Source organism: Cavia porcellus, unplaced genomic scaffold (assembly GCF_034190915.1).
Source record: "Cavia porcellus strain 051 isolate PalLab524CR breed Dunkin Hartley unplaced genomic scaffold, mCavPor4.1 scaffold_8, whole genome shotgun sequence".
Taxonomy (NCBI): domain Eukaryota; kingdom Metazoa; phylum Chordata; class Mammalia; order Rodentia; family Caviidae; genus Cavia; species Cavia porcellus.
This window is the reverse complement of record NW_026947491.1, coordinates 85424897-85448259: the sequence shown is the minus strand read 5'-3', so window position 1 is coordinate 85448259 and position 23363 is coordinate 85424897. Positions and strand designations below refer to the sequence as shown.

The window sequence follows — 23363 nt, the reverse complement described above, 5'->3', positions numbered from 1 at the left end:
TGCCACACTTCTGGGTGTCACACTTGGCCATCAGGGTGCACTTTACAGCTAAGTAATTCCAAATTAAATCAGGAATACGCTGTTTATAAGCCGCCCTCAGTGAAGGAGGATGCAGACAGAAAGAGAAATTGGGGTCCTAACCAGAGGCATGGAAGACCCCAGGCCTTTCTGCTCGCAGAACCGGATCACACACAGACGGATATTCACCAGCCTTCACCCTCTTCTCGTGTCTCTTGCATAGCTACAAAAAGCCAAAGGGACACTAGGAACCATCGATAAATATTTGTCTAAACCATGAATGAGTAAAGGCTAGGGAAGGGGTGTGTTCTGAGAGCCCATCCTCACCGACCACACCTCTGCAGTTCCTGCTAGATAAAAACTCTCCCAGGAGGAGCCAGCAGGTCTGAAGCAGCAGCTTCCTGGTCTCCGGCTGCAGAGTGGAGCCATGCCCAGGTATACAGTGCATGTGCGCGGGGAATGGCTGGCTGTGCCCTGCCAGGACGCGAAGCTCACTGTGGGCTGGCTGGGCCGTGAGGCCATACGGCGCTACATGAAGAACAAGCCGGATAATGGTGGCTTCGCCTCGGTGGATGATGTGCGCTTCCTCATGCGTCAGTGCAAGGGTCTGGGCTTACTGGACAATGAGGACTTGCTGGAGGTGGCCCTGGAGGACAATGAGTTCGTGGAAGTGGGTGAGTGGCTGCTGGGCTGGGAGAAGACAATGCGTGGACATTTGAGCTTTGTCCTTACAGGATGTGTCTGTATCTATGTCCTGGTCTGTCCTGGGTGAAAGTGCCAAGGACACTTCAAAGCACTGCAAGTCATTTTAAAGCAGCCATTTCTACCGAATCTATGGGCAGTTCTTGGCCTTCCTTGATGTGGCTCTGCCCTGTGATTTCTAAGGGCTCTCTCTCTCTGGGCTTCTCGTTTCAGTCATCGAAGGCGATGCAATGTCACCCGACTTCATTCCCTCTCAACCAGAAGGAGTTTACCTGTATCCTTTCTTGTGGGCCCGTGGGTCGCCTCTGGAGGAAAGGGACTGGGGCTTTTCCACACTATGGAACATTTTCCTTTACCTGGCTTCAGATACAGCAAATACCGGGAGCCTGAAAAGGTAAGCTGCAAAGAAAATCAAGTCCCCCGGGTAAGGATGGCCGTGTCATGATGTACAACAGGCTGCAGAGCTGATCAACAGGACAGGCTTTATAACCTCGCGTCAGCACAGTCTGTATCAGTTCTGAGCTTGGAAAGGGACTGCCCATCTTCCTGTAAGAAAGCTGGCTTTTAAATTAGCACATTACTGTTTCACAGCAGTGGTTAGAACCTCCTGAATCATCAAAATCAGATTCTGTCCAACTGTAGAGAGGTTAAGTTGCTCGAGCTTACTGAGATTCCCTTTCTGCCCAGTATATCGATTTAGATGGGAACAGCCTGACCACGGAAGACCTGGTCAACTTGGGAAAGGGACTCTACAAAATAAAGGTATGGGGGCAAGAGGGGAGAAGTTTGGGATATTTCCACATTTCTGGATGCAAAGTCATTAACATACACGGTTCTGATCAACATTTTCCTCCTAGCTGACTCCAGTTGCTGAGAAAAAGGTACAGCAATCCAGAGAAGTCATAGACAAGATCATAGAGGAAAAAACGGGTATCTTCTTCACGTTATGTTTATGTTCTAAAAGTCTTTACAGACCAGAAAATCCCTCCTGCGTCTGACTGCATGGCCTGTTTTTCATTCTAGTTGTTTACGGCATTACTACAGGCTTTGGGAAATTTGCCAACACCATAATTCCTATCAGAAAGCTACAGTAAGTTGAAACACACGTGTGTTCATATTCCGCCTTCCTTACGTCTGAGATTTTTTTTCAACAAGGAAAATCACTGGCATTTGCCCCAGTTTACAGATGAGCAGGGTGAGACTTGGGGTAACTTGCTGCAAATTGATAGTGAAACCACGGGCGGGTTGGTTTCTCTCACTGCACCTCCAAGGAGCTGTTCTCCGGCGGAGGAAAAATTTCCACCTCAAGGTGTCTAAGAGAGTTTGTACCTTTCTCTTCCAGGGAACTTCAGGTCAACTTAGTTCGCTCCCATTCTGCAGGTAAATCATTCAAAGCGCCTCCTGGTGGGTTGGATGAATAAACTCACAGCACAGTGTTGGTGTGACCCCTTGGGCGAGCCGGTGGCCAGCTAGTGTGTCCTCAGCACATTCCAAGGGCAGGTGCTGCTGCAGGGGTGGGGGACCACCCTGCCATCGGACCACTTGACTGGTTTTTTGTTTTTGTTTTTGTTGTTTTGCTGAACCTCAGCAACAGGGCTGGGCTGAACAGAGGGTCAGGCTTGGGAGGGGAGCGTGGGTCCATCTTGCAGACAGGGTGGCAAACTCAGGGGAGAGGATGAAGGCCGGAGCTTGGAGGGTGAGTCAGGATGGGCCAGGCTAATGGGGAAATCTGTCAAGACTCAGCAGCTGAGTTTGTGCTATGGAGCCTGACGATACTCTAAAGGGGTTCAGGAGGGTGGGGGACTTTAAAGCATTGCCAGAAGGGGAACTGAGGCTCTATCTTTGTTGGAAAGCTGATGCTTTGAGAATCAAGACAGGTATGGTAGACTCATGCTGCCAGTAACAGAATGTGGAGACTCTCGGGCGAAAGAGAGAAGGGTTTGAGGGATGGAGCCCACCGGAAGGCGGAATAGGGTTTGGTTATCCTGGAGCAAATACCAGTGTTGCTTTGTAGGTGTTGGGAAACCATTCAGTCCTGAAAGGTGTCGGATGCTCTTGGCACTAAGGATCAATGTCTTAGCCAAAGGATACAGTGGCATTTCCCTGGAGACCCTCAGACAAGTTATTGAAATATTTAATGGTAAGGCGGTGAATCCCTGGACCAAACTTCTGTGGAGGCTGGGTGCATTCTGCAGACTAGATTTGACTGACTCCACACCAAAGGGCAGTGGAGATAAGAAGGAATGGAAAATGGGCCCAACAAGGCAGAGGACAGCAGGGTGGACAGAGGGCACCAAAGGGGCAAAGACAGTCCTGTGAATTACAACTATCCTACTGCGCCCTTCATTTAGCATTTGACAGCTGTAAGACTAGAATGAGACCAGGGTCTTAGCTCAGCGACTGACCCTGTCTTAAAAAATAATAATAATAGAAATAAAACAAGCCCTTTAAGTGTGCTAAACAGAACCATTGATTCAATGGTGTCCACATGATTACAAAAGTTGCATAAAATCCTATAGGACTGTAAGGATTCTAGATGATGCTCACCTCAAAGACCACTAGGGTAATCCCAGCCAGTAGCTGGGAGCCACGTCTGGATTCTCCTCAGGTGACCTTCCAGTTAGACTGGCACACTGAAATCCAGCCTCTTGCTAGGGTGGGGCAGAATGGAGAGAGGTCAATGACTCATTAGTCGGGAAGCCACTGCAGATGCAGCCCCACAAGCACAGCAGGTCAACCCTTTACGCAAAACTCCTCGTTTGATGAGAGACTGGATATTCGATTCAATTCGATTCATGGGGAGCACAGATAAGGATAAACCTAGGTCGGCTCACGAGGGAAAAGGGTGGGAGGGTGCTACCTCACACTGGGGTTCCTGTGCTGGGGGCACACATCACTCATAAACACCCTGTGCCAACCAGTAAAGGGCATGGCGGATGCCCAGCCTATTGTGGAGTCCTATTTTGGTGATTTGGGGAGAATTTTTGATAAAACAGTACATATTCACTGATACTGGGGCAGTAGACTGCATGACTGGCAAAAAAAAGAGACTAAATTGCCTGTGACTTTACCATGCCAAGGAACCCATGCTAATACTTTGGGGTACCTGACCTTCTAGAATATGTCATGTGAATGTTTTAAGGTAAACATTTCCACGTTTCCAAACATTCTCCAGTTGCTTTTGATGGCTCCATACCATTCAATCAATGGGAGTGTCCCTTATTTCCATATTTACATCATTTCTAATGTTTTATTCTTACAAACAAGGCTGTAATCAGCAACACTGCACTTTTTCAGCCTTGACTCCTAGCACGTCTTTGTGATACATGCCTAGAACTTCTAAACATGTCAATAAGAGCAGATTAGTGCACGCACATTTTGAAGGCTGCTTTATGGGGGTGGGGGACCTTCTTCCTTCCCTCCTTCCGTCCTCTCTTTCCTTCCTCTTGTCCTCCCTCTCTTTCAGTAGCAGCTTGGCTGGGTCCTTTAAGTATTTGTTGTGCTTGAGGAACTGGCTTTGCACAGCCATTTATGCCATCAATCCTCGTAGGCACAGCAGTCTTCACCGGTGACACGAGGATTGCCAGAACCAAGTAAGTCCCCTTGAAGTCACTGGTGCCTGCTTTTCCCACAGCCTCCTGCCTGTCCTACGTCCCAGAGAAAGGAACTGTGGGTGCCAGTGGAGACCTTGCCCCACTCGCTCATCTGGCTCTCGGGCTAATTGGAGAAGGGAAAATGTGGTCTCCAAAGAGTGGCTGGGCGGACGCCAAATACGTAAGAGCCTTATAACAGCACCTGTAGGGGGCTGGGGGTTTAGCTCAGCAGCATAAGCACCTGCCTTGCAGCTGTGTGGTTGTGAGTTCAATCCCTGGTACTGATAAAAAACAAAAAGACAAAAAAAAAAAAAAAAAAAAGCTTATAACAGTGCTTGTGCATAATGAATACCTGCTACTTCTGGGTGCTTTCTTTTCTTTTTTAAATTTTATTTTAAAGAGGGAAAAATTAAACACAACAAAACAGACCAAAATAGGACATAAGACTGAACAAAATGAGGAAGGCGTTTTAGGTCTTCAAACCAGGCAATAGGGTAGTTACTAAAGGCTGTCTTAGAGTCTCTTGTTCTCTTCAAAGTAGCTGTCCATGCTTTCATGTATAGTGAAGTTCAACAAAACAAAACAGGCTAAAATAACACCATTAATTAGAATAACACAAAACAGTGATAGAAGTATTTGCCTTCAAAGAGATGGTAGAAGGAAATCCCTCCTATGGTCAGCCTCTCAAGGGATGTCCAGATCACTGGCTCCCACTTGCTAAGGGGGGAGGGACTCCTTGGTTTCCCTGTGCTCCAGGTCCCAGCCTGGTGCGGGTCCCAGTAAACGCCAGAGGCTCCTGTCCTTTCTGTCACTTTAGTGTTAAAATAATAGTCCAGTGAGGAAGCCACTGTGATTTTTATGTGAACAATGCGACAACTCAACCTGGCGAGTCAAACTCGGCAGGGCTGTTACCCTCCTTGACCATCAGCTTCCTACACTTGGAGGCCACCCACGTGAACAGATACAGTTGCTAGCGTCACTAGAGGAATTCTGTACCCACAACACTTCCATTGCGTCCACTGGTCACAGCTGTCATGGTGGCAAATATGCGCAGGGGTCTTACCAGGGCAGAGCTGTGGAGCACAGTTCTTCCTGTGTGCTCCCAAACGCAGGTTCTATTTTTTCCCTTCCTGGTAGCTAATCAGAAAATCCCCTTTTTCCTAAAGTTTTATTGCTTTCTTTATCCATCTCCAAATTCCATCAGAGCAGCCTAAATCATCATTTTAAGTGTTATTTCTGATCCGTTTCTGGGAGGTCACATAACAGTAAGTGTAAAGGACAGAGGGCCAAGGAGGAGGGACAGATTCACGGACTAGATTATTCTTTGGGGGACACTGGCTCCAGCTCCCCTGTCCTCTGTGCTGCGTCTTCTTGATTATTCCTCTCTGGGCAGTTCCCAGCCACCTTCACAAAGCCATCAATCTGACCTTTCTAAACAGCCAGCCCGGCCATGTGCTGCCTAAAATCTCCAATGTTTCCCTTATCCTTATAATAAAGTCTAGACTTAACGTGGCGTCAGAGGTCTTGTTTGTGCTGTGATCCCCTGATCCCTCCCGCCCACATTCTCTATCACTGAGTCCAGAGGTTACCTGCAGCTGGAACACACTGGGTCCTGGGCAGAGCGCCCCGCACCAGCACATTCTTCTCCTCCCTACCAGCCTCATTCCCTTTTCTCCTCCCAAAGAGTCCCCTAGGAAGCTGCGCTTTCTGCTCCACTGGGCCTTTTCTCTACCTCCCCCCACCAAGTTCCTTTGTGGTCTCATTTCCTGTTCTCCCAGCAGCTTGTGTACCCTCAAGCAGACATCCAACATCCTCACACACCAGCATCCTATTTCTCTAATTGCTCCTGAGCTTGTCTGGCTCTCCTTCCCCTACTGATAGGCCCAGCCCAATACCATGAAGAGGGAGAGTCTGGTGTGCTGGGGGTGTCGAAGTCTTCCTGTGACATGGATTCCTTAAATGGTACTGGCTCTGTCTTTTCTGGCTTTAACTTCTTCCTTCATCCCGAGAGGGCCCGTAGCCCAGCGACTCTGTTTGCTTCTTTTATCTCAGGGGAAAACTATTTCCCTTTCCTCCAGGGCCCTGTCTCCATGGGGTAGAGGGCATTCCACAATCCTCTCTTCATTGTTGTGCACAGATTTGGCATCCATGGCCTGCTCAGAGGTTCTGCCAGTGTTTAGAGAAAGTAGAAATGAAGTCACAGGACTTTTTAGTTCAAGCTCTGGGGTAAGGCACATACACAGAGTGTGAGGAGCCCGGCCTTAGCCGAGGGCAGCTATGTCTGCAACCAGCAATACAGATAGAGGTTGAACGCAAGCAGCCTAGGAACCAAAATTGATTGTGAAGACAATAGACCTCACCCTTTAAGTACAAAAATTGTTTGGAAGATAAGTGCTTTTCGACTAAAAATCAGAACTAGAGACTAGAGCAGAAAACATGCACAGAACCAGTTCAGTTCCATCTGATCTTTTACAAAATGAACTTTGGGACATAAAGATCTTTTAGGGGATTCTATACGAAATCAGTAACAGACTGATATTTCATTTGATGTCCATTTTCATACTTTAAATCTTTCTATAGGTCCTGCAAGCCCATGGACTAAAACCAGTTGTTTTGAAACCAAAAGAGGTAAGGAGATTCAAGGAAAACTTGTTCATCTGAGCAAGTCCTTATGTATGCACTGTGTTCAGTTTGTGTCTGTCGCATGGTTCCTTAAAGCAAACTCAATTTGCATTTTGGTTGAAAGTTGCTCACTGCAGACAGGACCTGTCCGTGAACCATTAAAAGACTTCATGTCACAAATGTTGGGGATTCTCTTAGGGATTTAAACTTCAAATCTGGTTCTCTAAGGCGCTTGAGTGATGCTGCTCTAAGCCAAAAGGCTTGGATCAGAGTTGGTTTTGGATATCTTACCTACGATCGTGGGACATTAAAGAAGAGATGTGACATAATAAAGAACTAAGCATCGTACAGGCAGTTCCTGCTCCAGAGCTACGTGGCTGCTGTGAGTACGGGGTCAAACTATAGATACTCTGCTGGCCAGATTTGTGCTAATGATCTCACATCTGGTGGCACAAATTCCTCAAGCATCTATTAAGCATCACTGCCCTGCACTTTAGAAAACCACAGATAAACAATTTTGCTAACCAGCTAATGTTTATCCTCCAAAAGCAGACTGCATGAAATCCACCTGTATGAAGGTGTTTTACAATAGAGTTGGGAACTTTTCTCTCCTTCTCCAAAGGGCTTGGCGCTCATCAATGGGACACAGATGATCACATCCCTGGGCTGTGAAGCTGTCGAGAGAGCCAGTGCCATCGCCCGGCAGGCTGACATTGTGGCAGCCCTGACCCTTGAGGTGCTGAAAGGCACCACCAAAGCCTTCGACACTGGTCAGCAGGGTTCTTCCATTCAGTCATTCACTCAGCCAGAGCCAGTGGGGCAAGCTGATTGAGCGTGGTGGGGTTGAGTGGCTGAGAAGATGGAGAAAATCCCAGCATCCTCCGAGTTCTGCCACATTAGATCCTCAGTATGACACATTTTACAGACGCTGACCTGGAGAGTTAAGTGGCCTGCTCCAGATGACCCAGTGTTTTAGCAATCTTCTTGCAAGACTTTAAAACTAGAGCTGGCTTAGGACTGGCCTTGATTGGACAAGGAAGAGGAAAACTATACAACTATGGCAGTAGCTTACATAGGATGCAGTGAACGTCTTCCTATAGTGACACGTAGGACCATCTAAAGTGGCCACTATTCCAGTTCCCTACTATGATGAGCCCAGGTCTTTTAAGCATGCACCCAGTGTCCTGAGTTCAACTCCAAGTGAGCCGAAAGCACAGCTTAGACTCAGATATTTAAAGTAGAAAGACTAAAGCCCGTAAGGACGATTTGCGATTACGCTTCTCGTTCTGTGCGATGGGTGGGACGTGTGGGACTCCCGAGGGCCGTGGCGGCACCTGGAGCAGTTCCCTGTGATGTCAGATCTGCTCGATCTTCTCCTCTTTCTCAATTCCAGACATTCACGCCGTTCGGCCCCATCGTGGGCAAATCGAAGTTGCTTTTCGATTTCGGTCACTTTTGGACTCGGATCACCACCCGTCAGAAATAGCAGGTGTGGCATGTTTGTGTGAGAGGGTTTATTTGGTTGTGTATTCTATGGGAAGAAGAAGTGATAATTTGTCTCTCTCTCTTCTCTCTCCCACCTGTCCCACAGAGAGTCACAGGTTCTGTGATCGTGTTCAGGACGCGTACACCTTGCGCTGCTGTCCCCAGGTAAAATCAAAAAGCCAGCAAAGGTTCTTTGGTTTCCTCAAGCTCTGGGGAGATAAACAGAAAAGGAGGGATGTGTTAGAAAATCATGCTGTGGCCAATTATAATCCGAATTTCCTTTACTGCCTTCATTAAAAATTATGTATGCCATGCTTTCATTTCTTCAACTATATACTTTCTTCTCTGCATGCTAAACTGTTTTCTTTTGACTTTTTTCACTGTCCAATGGACAACTCGCAGCATTTATTTAGTGCAACATCTAAAGGTTGAGTTTTACTGGTTCTCCCTGCCCTGGGGAACACCCTTGTCGTGAGTGTATCTTATCTCCCTTCTATAATCAGAGATAAATTATTATAGTTGATCATGTGAGGCTTCAATTTGAAAATGCAAGTGATTGGGTGGATCCTAGGCTTGCCGTATTACAGGTGTAGGATTCATTTACATGAGGCACATTGATAAGACACTTTTTTTTTTTTTTGTCTTTTTGAGACAGAGTCTCGTTGTGCAGTTCAGGCTGGCCTTGAGCTCATTTTGTAGCCCAGGCTGGCCTCGAACTCAAAATGATTCTCCTGCTTCAGCCTCCCGAGTGCTGGGATTACAGGCATGAGCCACCACACCCGGCTGATAAGACACATTTTAAGAAACAGTATGGCCCTGTGCCTAGCTCCTGTCTAGAGTGTGACAGAGTCTTCTCCATTTCCTTCCATGGAGCATGTTCTTTGCTAGCACAACACATCAAAAACCTCTCTAGAAGGCAGGGGAATGTAGCTCAGTGGTAGAGCCCTTGCCTAGCACATCCTGGGGTTCCAGGAAAAGAAAAGACCCTGAGAAAGAATCATTAGAATAACTGTACTGAAGGATATGTCCTGGTTTAGGACCTCCCTGTGACAGCCGGCTGTGTGACAGGTCTCATTATTAGTGTCTTCCAGTGTCAAGTCCTTCAAGTTCCCCAGCTATGAGATAGGTGCTTTGTTCCACACTGCAGCTGGGAAGTGAGGCTGAGAGCTAAGTTCCTTGCCCAGGCTCACACAGCTGCAGCCTTGAGCCTCTTGACTTCTGAGAGAAGCCAAACAGCAGGCCAGGCTATCCAGCACGTGACTGACCTTGGGCTTGGAGCAAGATGGCTGCCTGATGCATGTGCCTGTTGACTCTGCGCCTTCTAACATGGTCACTTATGCTTCACGAATTTAACCTCTTCAATAGTACCCTTCCAAAGAGCTCTGAGTCATGTCTAAGAATTTGTCTGTATTATCTTAGCTTCCTCACACAAGCTGTGAGGTAAGTTCTGTTGTCGGTTTCTGTTTCTGCTATAAACTTAATAACTCTCCCATTTTCCACCCTAACCTTCCGTGTCTGGAGACATTCTTTCTCCTACCCCATTCTGTTTTTATAGATTACTCTCATGTGAATGCACATCGTAATTGATTTATTCTAATTTATTTCAGTGAGAACCCAAAAGATTCATCAGCGTTATCTTCATATTTTAAATGAGCCACATTTAATTTTCATGGTTGTAACAGCAAAGCGCTTTCCAAGGAAAGACTGAAGAAGTTATAAGAGTGTGGGTACCCTTCATGGAATCCATTGGTCCTATATGTTATTTTGGTTGTCTTTTAGGTCCATGGTGTGGTGAATGACACAATAGCATTTGTGAAAGGCATCATTACCACAGAACTGAACAGTGCAACAGATAATCCTGTATCCTCCTCCTGAATGTCTCCTAATCCTCAGATATAGACCTCCAGCTGGTAGTTTTAGGGTTATTGTGAGGAGCATCTCAGTTCCCTTATTCCCTTCCACAGGTAAATGAGTGCATCCCCGAGGTTCAGAGTTTAAGTGACTTTCTGCAGGTCACAGCTGGTACGTGGCACACACAGGCTAATGAACCTACCTTCAGGTTCTGAGTCTAACATGCTGACCTTTCAAAATTGACCCATGAGAGATGGAGGGACAGAGTTCCACCTCGGATTGAGCTATTTCTTGATGGTATTGAACCCAAAGCCAACTTCTAAGGTTTGTTCATAAAGGTATGGAGACACACGCCAGAAAAGTAATTTCAGAGACCCACTAGGCTGGTCTCCCTGAGTGCAGGCCTCGCTGGGTCTAGTAAGGCCTGATGATCTATACAGAAGGTAGCATTCAAACCCTTTCCAAAGTCTGATTAGAGTTATCCTGAGATTTTATCTCTAAGTTGATGTTATCCCAGCCCCTGTTGCCATAGTTGTGCAAAGAATAAAAGCACTTCCATTTCTCCAGGATGGGGTTCCTTTCTGATGGCTGAGGCCCCCAGAGGGCAGGTGATCAGGCAGGGAATAGTCTTCACAGAGACAACGCTGCCTTTGAAGGCAGCCAAGTCGCTTAGCAATCTATTTTTCCCATCCCACATCTGCCTTGGTTCCTACTGCTAGAAAAAGTACTGTGTTAGTACACATCTGTGTCACCTTTCTTACAAGATGTCTTCAGTGTGTGTTATATTTGAAGGGATCCACAAGTGTTACGTTCAACCTTAACCTATTTTGAAAGATGGTCTTTGCCAGCAGGGGAGAGACAATTTCTGGAGGAAACTTCCACGGTGAATACCCAGCCAAAGTAAGCCTTTAAGCATGGCTCCTGGGGCTGGGGATATAGCTCAGTGGCACAGCACCTGCCAGGCGAGTATGAGGCCCTGAGTTCCGTTCCTGTTCCAACATGGGTCCGCTGAGCTGAGATATTCTTCCAGGCCCTGGACTATTTGGCTATTGGTGTCCATGAGCTTTCTGCGATTAGTGAAAGAAGAATCGAAAGGCTCTGTAACCCCTCCCTCAGCGAGCTGCCCGCCTTCCTGGTGGCTGAAGGCGGTCTGAACTCGGGGTTCATGATAGCCCACTGTACAGCTGCAGCCCTCGGTAAGACACTGCCCCTCCCAGAACCCAAACCACCCACCAAAGGGCCTTGGGATGAAAGCATCACATTTTGTCTCTGAATGAGATCTCATTCTGCACCACTTCTATTTCCGTGGTCACTTAGTCCAGGCATAGCAGGGGGACTCCTTTAACATCGCTTAGAAAAACGTATGTATAATGTTACGTGCTGAAACATAGGTTATGATAACGAGAATGCAAATGGAAAATTTCTTTGTGAAAAGCAATTTGGCACCACATAGTAAGTTCAGCTTTACAGTTTTAGTTTCCAAACTGAATTTGAAAACTATCAAAAGGAGAAAAGACAAAAAGTGTTTATAGCTTAACAGTGAGTCTTAACCCAGCCTGAATGATTAAACTCCGGAGACAGTCTGTCAGATATGCCAGCCCCCAACAGAGAGACATCAGTGCGACATTTGAAATGCTTCCAAGGAGCAATATGCCCTCTAGGAAATCTGAACCTCAATATAGCTGAGTTCTTAGTACCGTGTGTAAGGAACAGATGTGGCACAGGTCTGGCACAAAGCAAATGCTCAGAGTCGCACTGGTATCAGTGCAGTCACCACAGCAGTGCCACTGGAGAGACACCTCTAGTGTTTCCATTTTGCAGATGAACATCTGGAAATCTGTGAAGCCAAGTTATTCGCTCAGTGTTGCACAGACAATCAAATGTAGTGGAGAATTCAAACCCAGGCTTTAACTACCAAATCCATGTTCTCACTGCAATGAATGAAGATCTATTTTAACCAATATTTAATCCTAAAATATGGTCACCAAATTTAACACACAAAAATACAGCACACCTACTTAAGTTTGAATTACTTGGGACATACTTATACTCAAAGACTATTTGTGTTTCATGTGAAAGCCAAATTTAATTTATACTGTATTTTCTCTAATAATCCTTCCCCAAAAGGCAAGAATTAACCCAGGAGGTGGTTCATTTAGAGTGCAGAGACTGGATCTGAATCCCAGCTCTCCTGCTGACTAGTGGGGTCTCATTGAGTCTCTTAATCCGGCTGATCCTTAATTTCCCCCTACGTACAATGAGGATGGTAAGTCTCCCTGGTGGACTGTTTTTAGGACTAAATGAGTTAATGCATAAAAAGCATCAAGACTGTGCCTAGGACATCATGACACTAAACAAATAACAGTTCCCAGTTACATTCTTCCTAAGCCCTTCCTTACCCAAGCCTTTCACTAAAACTCAGCACAGCCAAGGAAGAGCCATTGAATTCCCCTTCATCCCCAGTGCCCTGAGGTCTTCTTCACTTTTGCTTGTCAAAATATCTCTTTCACAGATGGAGACTCCTCACTGTCCTGTGGTGGCAGAGGAAGTTGATTCCCAGAGAACATTACAGACATGGGGGAGCCTGGTGGGAGTTTAGCTTTCCAAGCGGCCTCATGAAGTTATGAAGCTTGATTTATTAATGAATCTTGGCCACTTGCAAATTACCTTTCCACACAAAGATCATCAGAGGGTGCTGGGCAGTAAAGCTCACAGTTCAGAATCCCAGGGGGGCGGGCTGGGGGTTTAGCTCAGCGGTGTAAGTGTCCACCTGGAAAGCATGAGGTCATGAGTTCGATCCCAGGTACCAAAAAATAAGTATATAAATAGAATCCCAGGCTTTAGAGTGGCAGAACTTGGAACATCCTGAACAAAAAGGAGGGTACCTAGCTGATCACCCTAGTTTAAAACTGAGACCCTGCAAGGAAGAACAAAACGAAAGCCATCTCAAGTTCAACTGAAGAGGAAAAAAAACTTTGAGTATGATATGTTATGATTTCTGAAGCCAGAGAGAAGGTCCTCAGGAGAGCAGTCCTCAGACCACAAAGCAGTGTCAATTTTGAGCTTGTTAGACCACAAGATCCCAGGCCTCAGCTCAAACTCAGTATCTACATTAAAACAAGATCTCTGAGACACTGATACCCACAATCAAGTTTGGAGGTGCTAGGACAGGAGCCCCCTCACTTCCCAGAGGTGGCCCTGATTACTTAAACTCCGAACACCCACTTCTTTCACGTTGCACAGACTGAAATATTCCATCTTGCCCAAGGTCTGCAGGCCCAGCCCCTGCCCCCACACTTCTCTCCCACTTCCTTCTCCTGGTGCCAAAGTAATTTTGAACCATCTGATATTTGGGACATGAACAAAAGCTCCTGAATAGGGTCTTCCGGACCAAGGAGAGGTTGAGGCTCTCTGTCTTTCTGTCTCTCTGTGTCTGTCTCTGTCTCTGTCTCTCTCTTTTTTCTTCCTTCTGTTTTTAAGTAGTGACGATTAAAACCAGGACCTTTGCACTGAGCTATTTATCATTCATTCATTCATTATTTTGAGACTCATCATCAAGTCATTAAGATGCCAAGCTGGGCTCGAACTTGCAATCCTCCCACCTCAGCGCCTCTGAGTATGGGGAGACCACATGCACCACCACACCTGGCATCTGTGGAGACATTAGGGAAGCCACGTGACACCTAGCCATTGCATCCTCCTAGGAGCGCTTCTGAACTAGCTCCGGTCTCTTGCAGTTTCGGAGAGCAAGGCCCTGTGTCACCCTTCCTCTGTGGACTCGCTCTCTACCAGCGCCGCCACGGAGGACCACGTCTCCATGGGCGGGTGGGCAGCCAGGAAGGCGCTCAGGGTCATCGAGAACGTGGAGCACGGTAAGGCTGGCGAGTCGGGGATGGCAGGGCCGGTGGTTGCCACAGGCAGCATCAGCTGGACCTGGAAACTCATTAGAAATGCAAGTTCTGAGGCCCCTCCCAAGCCTGTGGAGTCAGGTACTCCAGGGAGCCGTCTTCCTCACTGTAACTTGCTTTTCCACGGAAATCACCTTCCTTGAGACATTCTCTAACTTCATAAGTTTATGCAGTAATATTGCATAAAACTATTGGACAACAAAATTATCACTGTTTTAAAATAAATGTAAGGGCTGAGTGGTCTTCTTTTGCCTTTAGCTGTTTTGAGATAAATTCATATGTCTTCCCATCCACCCATTTAAAGGGCATAGTTCATTAGATGTTACCAATTGGGAAGAAACTGTTCAAAAGAAAAGACAAACTGATGGGGAGAGGAAGGTAGGGAAAAAGAAAAAATATATTTATATATAAGATAGTTAAGCTAGTTATGCAGCTAGTTTTTCTTAGTTCATTGAAAAAAAAGGTTTGTGCTAACATTGTTTGGACAATGTCTATATCTTGTACTCTGAATAACAATGATAGATAACAATATGCAATGTAGTAATTAGTTAACTCCTACTAACCTGTTCTGCAACTTTATTTTATGGTTATTGTTATTTTTTTCTTTAAAAAAGTAAATAAACAGTGTACAGTTGGTGATGTTAGTATAGTCACCGAGCTGTAGTGACCAACACACAGTCAATTTAGAACATTTACCTTGGCCTCCAAAGAACCTTAAACATCACGACCCCATTCTTCCTGTTCTCCCAAGTCTTAGGCAACTACTGATCTACTTTCTGTCCCTATGACTAGATGTCGTTCTGTGGTAGAAATCAACCACATTCGGTGTATGATTTTATTGTTTGAAGGGAACTGGGTTTCTTCCATCTTTTAGCTGTTGTGGATGATGCTGTGGTAAGTGTGTATAAGTTTACATGTGGATGCAGGTCTTCACTTCTCTAGGGAAGAAAGGATGGGTCATAGGATGACCCTACATTCATCTTTTTAAGGAGTTTTCCAGAATGGTCACATCATGTCACCTTCCCACCAGTACCATTTGAGGGAGCGGGTTGTTCAGCTTCATCACCAACTCCCATTATCAATACAGTGTGTGGCAAATGTTCTCTCTTCAGATGGTTCCCCGCTCTATCTGTCACTCTGGCCAAAAATTTAAAGACTTGTCTTCATCTGTCCTCGTATCCCCTGTCCAGTTCATCGTCCAAAGACACCCAATTGGCCCTGTCGTCTCCTGATTAATCTTGTTTTTACCATCGTTTCTCTATAGTCGCTACCTAAAACAAAACAAGATGAGTTTTTGTAAACAAAATGTAGACCACCCCATTGCCCTTGTTGAAAATTGCCTCCAGGTACTCAAAGTCCGACCCTCTTCCCGGGACCTGTGAAGCCCTAGATGACATAGCCTCTTCACTCCATACTTAGAACCACAGTGCTGTCTGGGTACCTACCAAAGAGCACATCCCCCACTCTGTACCTCGCTGGACCATCTGCCTGCAGCCTTGTGCTGAGAACTTCCCATGATTCCCTGCCTCACTCCGATGTTCAGCTGCCCATTTTTTTTTAACCTCAGATGCCTGCCATGAGAGTCCCCACTAAATTACCAACTGCTTTTCTTTTCCCTTTCATTACGTTTTCTAATAGCACCCAGGACCTCTGATATACTTAGCACCCAGTACCTCTGATATACTTAGCACCCAGTACCTCTGATTTACTTAGGCTTGTTTGCATCTTGCAGTAAAACTCGAGCTTCTCCAGAGCAATGACTTTGTCTCTCTTAGCCACTCCGTACAGCCCCAGAAGGGGGCTGGTACAGACTTGTTCAAATAGTTGCATGACTATAGGTCCAAATTGTAGATCTAGCTCATCAGGTTTTATTATCTCCCTCTTCCATTTATACTAAGGAAGTTCAGTTAGCATAAAAGGAAAAGGAAAAAATTAGCAATTTGTGTTACAAGGCCATTCATCACAGTTTGCTTTGATTACAAATATTTAGCAAGCACTGATAATCTTGGAATCCAGTGACACTGAATACATAGTATACGATCAGTATTTGCTTATTCAGAGCCTGGTGATTAATCATTGTACAGGAAACTAGTGTGGAAACACAGAGAGCATCCCACCACCTGTGAATTAAGGAATTTACCTACCTTCTTCCTTCTTGAAGATTAAAGTCTATGCAGAGAGACAAACAGTGGTTACCAGCTTGGCAACCTTTGAAACACTTGAGGAAATTCTAACTGAGGAACTGAGTTGTAGGGGGATACAACTTGATCTGACATAGTATAAAGAACTGAGCTTGATCTTGTATAAAGGGTGCAGAAAAAATCATCTCTGGAATATTTAAGATTAAGATCTGAATAATACATAGGGCTAGTTAGTGCCTGTGTGTGCATGCACAGTACTCATCGAGCAAGGCAAAGGAGTATAGATGCAAAGTAAATTGTTTTTGGAAGCACTGAGAAGGTAACAGTCACAGGATACCCAGGTACAGATGCCAAAGCTCGGGGAAGAGCTAGGGTTAATGATAGAGGTCAGGGGCTGGAGATTTAGCTCAGCGGCATAAGCACCTGCCTTGCAAGCAGGCAGTCGTGAGTTCGATCCCCGGTACCGATAAAAAAGAAAAAGACAAAAAAAAAAAAAGATAAAGGTCAGTGCTGTCTGCATTAAGGTACCTGAAGGCTACTAGAGGAAAGAAAGGGGAGGGAATACCAAGGCCGGTTGCTCCGGGGAGGAGAGGGACCCAAAATGCAACAGCTGACTGAGGAAGTGGGAAACCTTTTCAAAGGGAAAGGCTTTAAGAGCTCCAGGGACAGATATCTTGGAGGAAGGCAGAGGGGTACATGGTCAGTGGAAGCGTCTTTTCCTAGTGACAAGAGCACAGGTATCCATTAGCTTCAGAGCTAGATAAATGAATCACAAATAGAGTCCAAATTTGAAATCGTTGAGAAATATTTGCAGTGTATCTAAGTAGTACTATTATTTACTTGCTTCAGATAGATTTAATTCATATAAATCATAGTCTGTTAAGATAAAAAAAATAATCTATGAAACCAGAAGGTATATCCATGATTCTTCAGATATTTTCAGTACTTTAAAAATTTTGGAGGATTGAAGGTGATTATTAGGCCACAAGATATCCGCTTATTTCAAAATAAAGGAGAACTATATAAGAAGTATCCAGATAAATCAAGACACACTGACCTCCTTGAAGTTTTATCAAAGAAGAGCATGGTTTTTATGTTCTAGTTATGGCTCTGGGGAGAACTTCTGACTGTGGAGAATGTTGCAGAAGTGGTGACAAAGTCTTTCTACTGTGTTTCTTGTTTATCTTGTGAATATTTACTTGCTGGCTTTTTTCTGTTTCCGTGTTATCTGTGAGACAGCCCTGCTGAGACAGCACCATTATCATTAGCACTTACTGAGCATGCCCTGTGGGCTTTCAATCTTGCACCCCATTTGATCTGCACAGTAATCTTCGAAGGTGGGAACTATCGTCCCATTGTACAGATCAGGAAATTAAAGCAGAAGTTAAGTAATGTGTCCAAAGTCAGAGCCTCTTCGGTGCCAGTGCTATGATTAAACTCCAGATGCTGGCTCTAGTTGCTGTCCTAACCACTCCTAATGACGGAAAGTAAGCCAACGGGCTCTGTCTTGTGACCCCATTTGAAGGACTGTTGTACAAGTGCTGTCACAAAAGTTATTTCAAAATGAAACCTTGTGACTGAGTCAGATCTTTGTAATACTTGGAAGCAGAAGGCTAGGCAATGAAATTATTGATTTTGTAATATACCATTATCTATTCCAACCATCTAGGTTGCTCTAGATGAAAAAAAAATCTGTTACACAAGAACTCTCCACTTAACTGCTTTGATCAAAATGATTCCTTCTTTCCTGTATCTACCTTCATGTAAATTTCAAAGTGTTTTTAGCCAACTATTCACTTGGCTTAAATACCTGACACAAAGACCTTCATCAAAGACTTCAGGAACAAGTGAGTCATTGACTTCCCAGGACCAAATTCCGTAAGGTGTGTCTCAAGCCTTGAAACTTGAAGACTCCCAAATCTCTTAAAACTAACAGTCTAGAAATGTCTCTAACCATCCTTAAGGTTTGCCATAAAACAAACTTTACTCAGTTTATCTTAAACTAAAAACTGTTATTAAATGTCCCACACTTTGCAATAAACTTTAAATATTGAAATATACATTTCTTTATAGTTGAAATGTTCTAAATTATGATGAATTGTCATAGAAACATAATTTGAGATTAAGCCACTCTGGATTCCATTATTTGCCAGGAAAAGTAGTTTCAAATCTTAAAATTGATCAGATCATTTAAGTGGTTGACCCGGAGAGGGTACTAAAATCATTTAATTTCTTGTCTTTCAATTTATGAAGCAAGTTATAAATTCTGCTTAGTACAGAAAGGTCACAATGGGACAGGATGAATGATCTACTGTGGATTTAAAATAAAGTTCACATCTTGTCATCTCTATCCATACTTCATTCTTGTGCACTTGGAAACTGGGAAATAAAAATCTTAGTGAAAAGAAAACTTATTTAATGGAACGGGGCTCCAGATCATGGTTGGGCATTTGTTCTGGTTTCCTGTCCTAGCCAAACCTGGCTAACAAAACTTAGTGGAGGAGTGAACGGGGGAAAACGACAACTTTTGCAGGTGTAGCCAGAAGGCCAGGCTCCTGAGGAGCTGTCCAGGTAAACATCTCAATTCTCCCCTTCTCACCAATAAATACACAGCGGAGGTGTTAGAAACAAAGGCCTAAAATGATAGTTCATGCCAAGGCAACTTCATTTGACCAACAGAGAAAGCCAGTCATCTGTTAGTTGGCTAGTAATAGCTGTTAACTCAGACGCTTCCCTTCCTCAAGCATAAAGTCAGACAATCATCATTGTCTCGATATTTTTGTTTTAGTGCTGGCCATCGAGCTTCTTGCAGCATGCCAGGGCATCGAGTTTCTACGCCCCCTGAAAACAACCACTCCCCTGGAGAAGGTCTATGACCTGGTGCGCTCTGTTGTAAGGTAAAGTCAACAGGTCCCTAAGTTACACCATTTCAAACTGTGAACCTTGGCAGTCCTTAATGTTGGCTGATGAATTAATACGCTTTCTCTGTAGGCCCTGGATAAAAGACCGCTTCATGGCCCCAGACATCGAGGCAGCCCACAGATTGCTCCTTGAGCAGAAGGCAAGGCTACCAGATTATTTCTTAGGGTTTAGTTGTTACGGGAAAGCAAAGGGGGAAGGAGTGGAGAAACATTCTTATTCTACTGTTTCCTGGAAGTGAACAAGTAGAGACAACATGCAAAGCCATCTGATAATCCTTTAAGGGCCCCGTGTTGCAGCCAAACGCTGACTATCTAAGGTGCAGAAGCTGAAACGAATTTTAAGGCAGTTTTGGAACAAATACTTATAGGGAGAAATTGAGGCGAAAGGTTTGTAGACCTTGGCTCCCCAAAAATGTCCTCTTTTATTCCAAAGAACTTTCTCTTCTGGTGATGTTAGCACGACTCCCACCACCAGGTAAGGTGCAATGGGTGCATAGCTCTGGGGAGACAGTGAAGTCCAGGGTGTTACCTGGAAGGCTTTGAGCCTGTGTCCTGTCCTGGTGGGGCCCTGGCCCTATCTTGCTGGGTGAAATATGCTTTTACTGCTTATTTTCTCTGGTTACATTGACCATGGACTTAGCTGATTGCTATAAATATCTCTCTCTCTCTCTCTCTCTCTCTCTCTCTCTCTCTTTTTGTATAGTTTTAGCCTTTTGATCTGTAAATATCGTATTACCTAGAACAGTGATGATGAACCATTCAGAAATGGGTACCCAAACTGCAACCCAAAACCCACCTACCTATTTACCATAAAGCACCAACACTGCAATTAAATCTGAGTGCTGAGGTTTTAATCTAGAATAAACAACTCATCCAATAACATCTTTTGTCAAAAAAAAAAATGTGCCACGACTTTACTACCACTGTCCTCGAATCATCTGATTTCTCCAGGACCATTGCTCTGTCCCCTTTGATCTTCCCACTTATCATTTCTAAGCACATCTTATGCTCTTGGGAGAGAAAGCCTGCTACCTAGCACTAATTTTGCAATGGTAAGTAAGGTGTGTAAGAACCTAACTGTTGAAAGAATACATTTTCTAAGGTCATTGAGAAGGAAAGACTCCTTGGCTATCAGTGGTAATCAGAGAAAAAGTCTCTGCAAACCAAAAACTGGGCTTTTATTTGAAAAACTGTTACGCTTAAAAGAAGATACCTGGGTGGGCAGAGTAAAGACAGAAGCAGGATCTGAGGTTGTGCTTCTCAGACTTAAACCTGTTAGTGAATCTCCTGGCCATCCTGTGAAAGTGCAGATTCAGATTCAGTAGGTCCAGAGCAGGTACTGAGATTCTGCCTGGTCCCAGGTGATGCTGATGGGGCTGAGACCCAGTCTATACCCAAGAAGCACGAGTCCAAGGCACAGAGCACCTGTGGTGTGGAACTAGAGCCTGGAGAAATCCAGCAAAGTGCCTTTGGTCATTCAGGGCTTGCTTTAAAAAGTCGACTCATACCCATTAGCGACCCTCCTTAACTCATCCACTCATCTGTCCATTCAATCCACACTGAATTTTCTAGATTCTGTTTGTTGTTTGCTTGCTTGCTTGTTTTGCTTCAGAAGAGAAAGCGGCTTACAACTTCCAACTCTCTTGGACTTTGTAATTTTAATGCCTTGAATGAAACCAACAACTGATTGGCAAAAGTCATGTGTCAGTGACTCACAATAAAAGCAAGCAAACAACCACTCTGGTTCTACTCAGGTAGAGAAGATGTTTTCCCTTGGGGTGAAGTTGATGTTTAGTAGCATGAAGAAATAATGTTGTCCATATATCAACTTTGCCCTGTGCTTGCTTCTCAGGTGTGGGACGTAGCTGCGCCATACATTGAAAAATACAGAATGGAGCACATTCCAGAATCAAGACCTGAGTCTCCAACAGCCTTTTCCCTGCAACATTTGCACCAGAAAGTCACCAAAATCCCAGAGACAGAGGAACTTTGATGGGTTTTGTTATGAGTTAGATCATGGTGTTCAGCTGAACACCAAGTGGTTCTACGGTAAAGGAGAAAGCTGGGCACTTCCCTAGGTAGATGAGTTTCCCTGAGGCCTGACTTGGTTAGGACTGTAGCAATAATATAGTTGCTCAGTCCAGCACCACGTCCTTGTTCCTGTAGCGTAAGATGTACTGGGTGTTTGGGGGTTTAAGAGTTTTCTTTCTTAAAAATATCAACGTAACTACAATTGTATGGGTCTGTTTTTTTAGCTCTTAGCATCAGATGAACTCAAATTTGGGAACAGATTGGTAGTATCCTTCTCCAAAAGATTAGATTTCACCAACATTATTTTGTCATTTGCTTTGAGAAGCTCCTCATTAGCTGACTTCCTTTGGCTGATTATCTATGCCATAACATGACAAATGTTCTTAATATGCATTCATAAAGAACCATTCCATGTCACCATTTGTTCTTAAGCTACTCTTTCTTCTATTGGTTGAATCACAGTAAAGAATAGTTAAGAGGTCTTAAACCATTAAATACAGAGGCCTTATACCCCCCAAGAAGTCATATAGAAAAGAGTAAGGAATGAATATAAAAGTTTTACTGAGTGGTCTTTAAACTGTATCTTTCATACTTAACATCACAACACTCATTTCCTAGATATGTTTGATGATATGCTCAAGTTGGAGTTTGGAATATTTGTTACTGTGTGTTGGTACTCTAGTCACACATGTCTGGAAATCCTGCCAGAAAGCCTCAGTTCACAGATAAGCCATCTGTGGGTATTGACCAGCCCCTCCCTGTAATGGTAATCATTAAAATGGGCCCTATTGACACAAGTTAGATGGACCTGAGGAAGTATTACCCAATCTGTGTTTTTCTCCCAAGAAGATAAAGGACCCTCTGGAAACGCTTAGTGTAATTGGTGGGGGGAAGCATGGGTTGGATGATCTTTTGCCTTCCCGTGGCTGAGACGTGTGTCTTTGCACCTGAGTGTACAATGGTGTGCAAAGCACTCCAAACACTGACATCGCTGCAGCTGGTCAAGCACAGGGCAGACATGCAGACCACATTGCCTAGCTGAGGATGGCAGCGGTGTACCCAACACTGTGTTTCACAGCAGGGCTGTGATACCTGGTCCACAGAACCGTTGAGGAGCCAAGTAAAATCCTTTGGTTCGGGAAGCAAAGTAGGTGCTAAAGAATTTGCTCTCCTGCAGGTTGTTTTTGTGCTGTTCTTTGCTAAAATGGGAATACGGCCACAGGTGATTCATTCTTCTACCCAAGCTGCAGTTGAGCCATCCAGTGGCTGCTCTTCACTCCAGTGTGGGAGGGTTTGGGTCCCCACCCCTATCCGAGGTCCTTCAAGGCAAGTGATTCAGCTCTGTTAGAAATCGACATCACCTGACTTCAGCAGAATTCCAGAGCAAATATGGAATAAACCGTATTCAATGGCCTCATCCTCACTTTATTTTGAGATGGGGGGGGTGCTGATTATCCTGTATGTACATGAAAATTTGTTTTAGTGATAATGGCAATCAAAAGTAGCAAAACCTTTCATGGAAGCCTAGGAAGAAAAAGAGATGCGGAATGAGTGAACCTCAGCTTGAAAAGCTGAAGAGGACCCAGCCCTGCAAAGATCAGACTGGCCTGACCTTTCGTTTGTTTTTTGACACTGGGGATTGATTGAACCCAGCAACTTCATACTGAGCTACCTCCTCAACTCTTTTCACTTTTTAGTTTGAGGAGGACCTTGCCAAGTTGCTGAGTCGCCCAGGCGGGGCTTTAAACTTACAGTCCTTCTGCTCAGTCTCCCAGAGTGCAGAGATTGTGGGCATGTGTCACTACATCTAGCTCAGAGTAGTTTTCCTGGCACCACTAAGGTGAGCTAGGAGCTGGGAATTTCTTTTTTTGGGTGAGAAGTACGGCATTATTGGAGGTGTCCCTCCTATGTTTTATTGGCTTTATTCCTAGGACAAGATCCCATCCAGGGGCTATTTTTGTCCTTCGGGACATCATAGCTGTTGCAGGGTACACAGTCCCTGAGATAAGAGGAGAGTATGTTTCACACACTGTTAGCAAGGGCAGCAGGACACCCACACCTCTAACGGATAACAGATCATGGATTAGGGCC

General features: G+C 44.8%; 1 protein-coding gene across 1 annotated transcript; it reads left to right on the top strand.

Moving 5' to 3' along the window:
• The first annotated feature begins 138 nt into the window (after window positions 1-138).
• Hal (histidine ammonia-lyase) lies at window positions 139-21689 on the top strand. The gene is made up of 20 exons (XM_003476221.3): window positions 139-692; window positions 934-994; window positions 1087-1114; window positions 1408-1482; window positions 1578-1650; window positions 1744-1810; window positions 2063-2100; window positions 2735-2860; window positions 4355-4494; window positions 6894-6941; window positions 7558-7705; window positions 8329-8424; window positions 8527-8585; window positions 10200-10280; window positions 11106-11171; window positions 11302-11467; window positions 14009-14143; window positions 19109-19217; window positions 19312-19381; window positions 21094-21689. Exons 1-20 carry the CDS (start codon window positions 446-448, stop codon window positions 21232-21234), a joined length of 1974 nt encoding a protein of 657 aa, XP_003476269.1. The 5' UTR covers window positions 139-445; the 3' UTR covers window positions 21235-21689.
• The last annotated feature ends 1674 nt before the right edge of the window (window positions 21690-23363 follow it).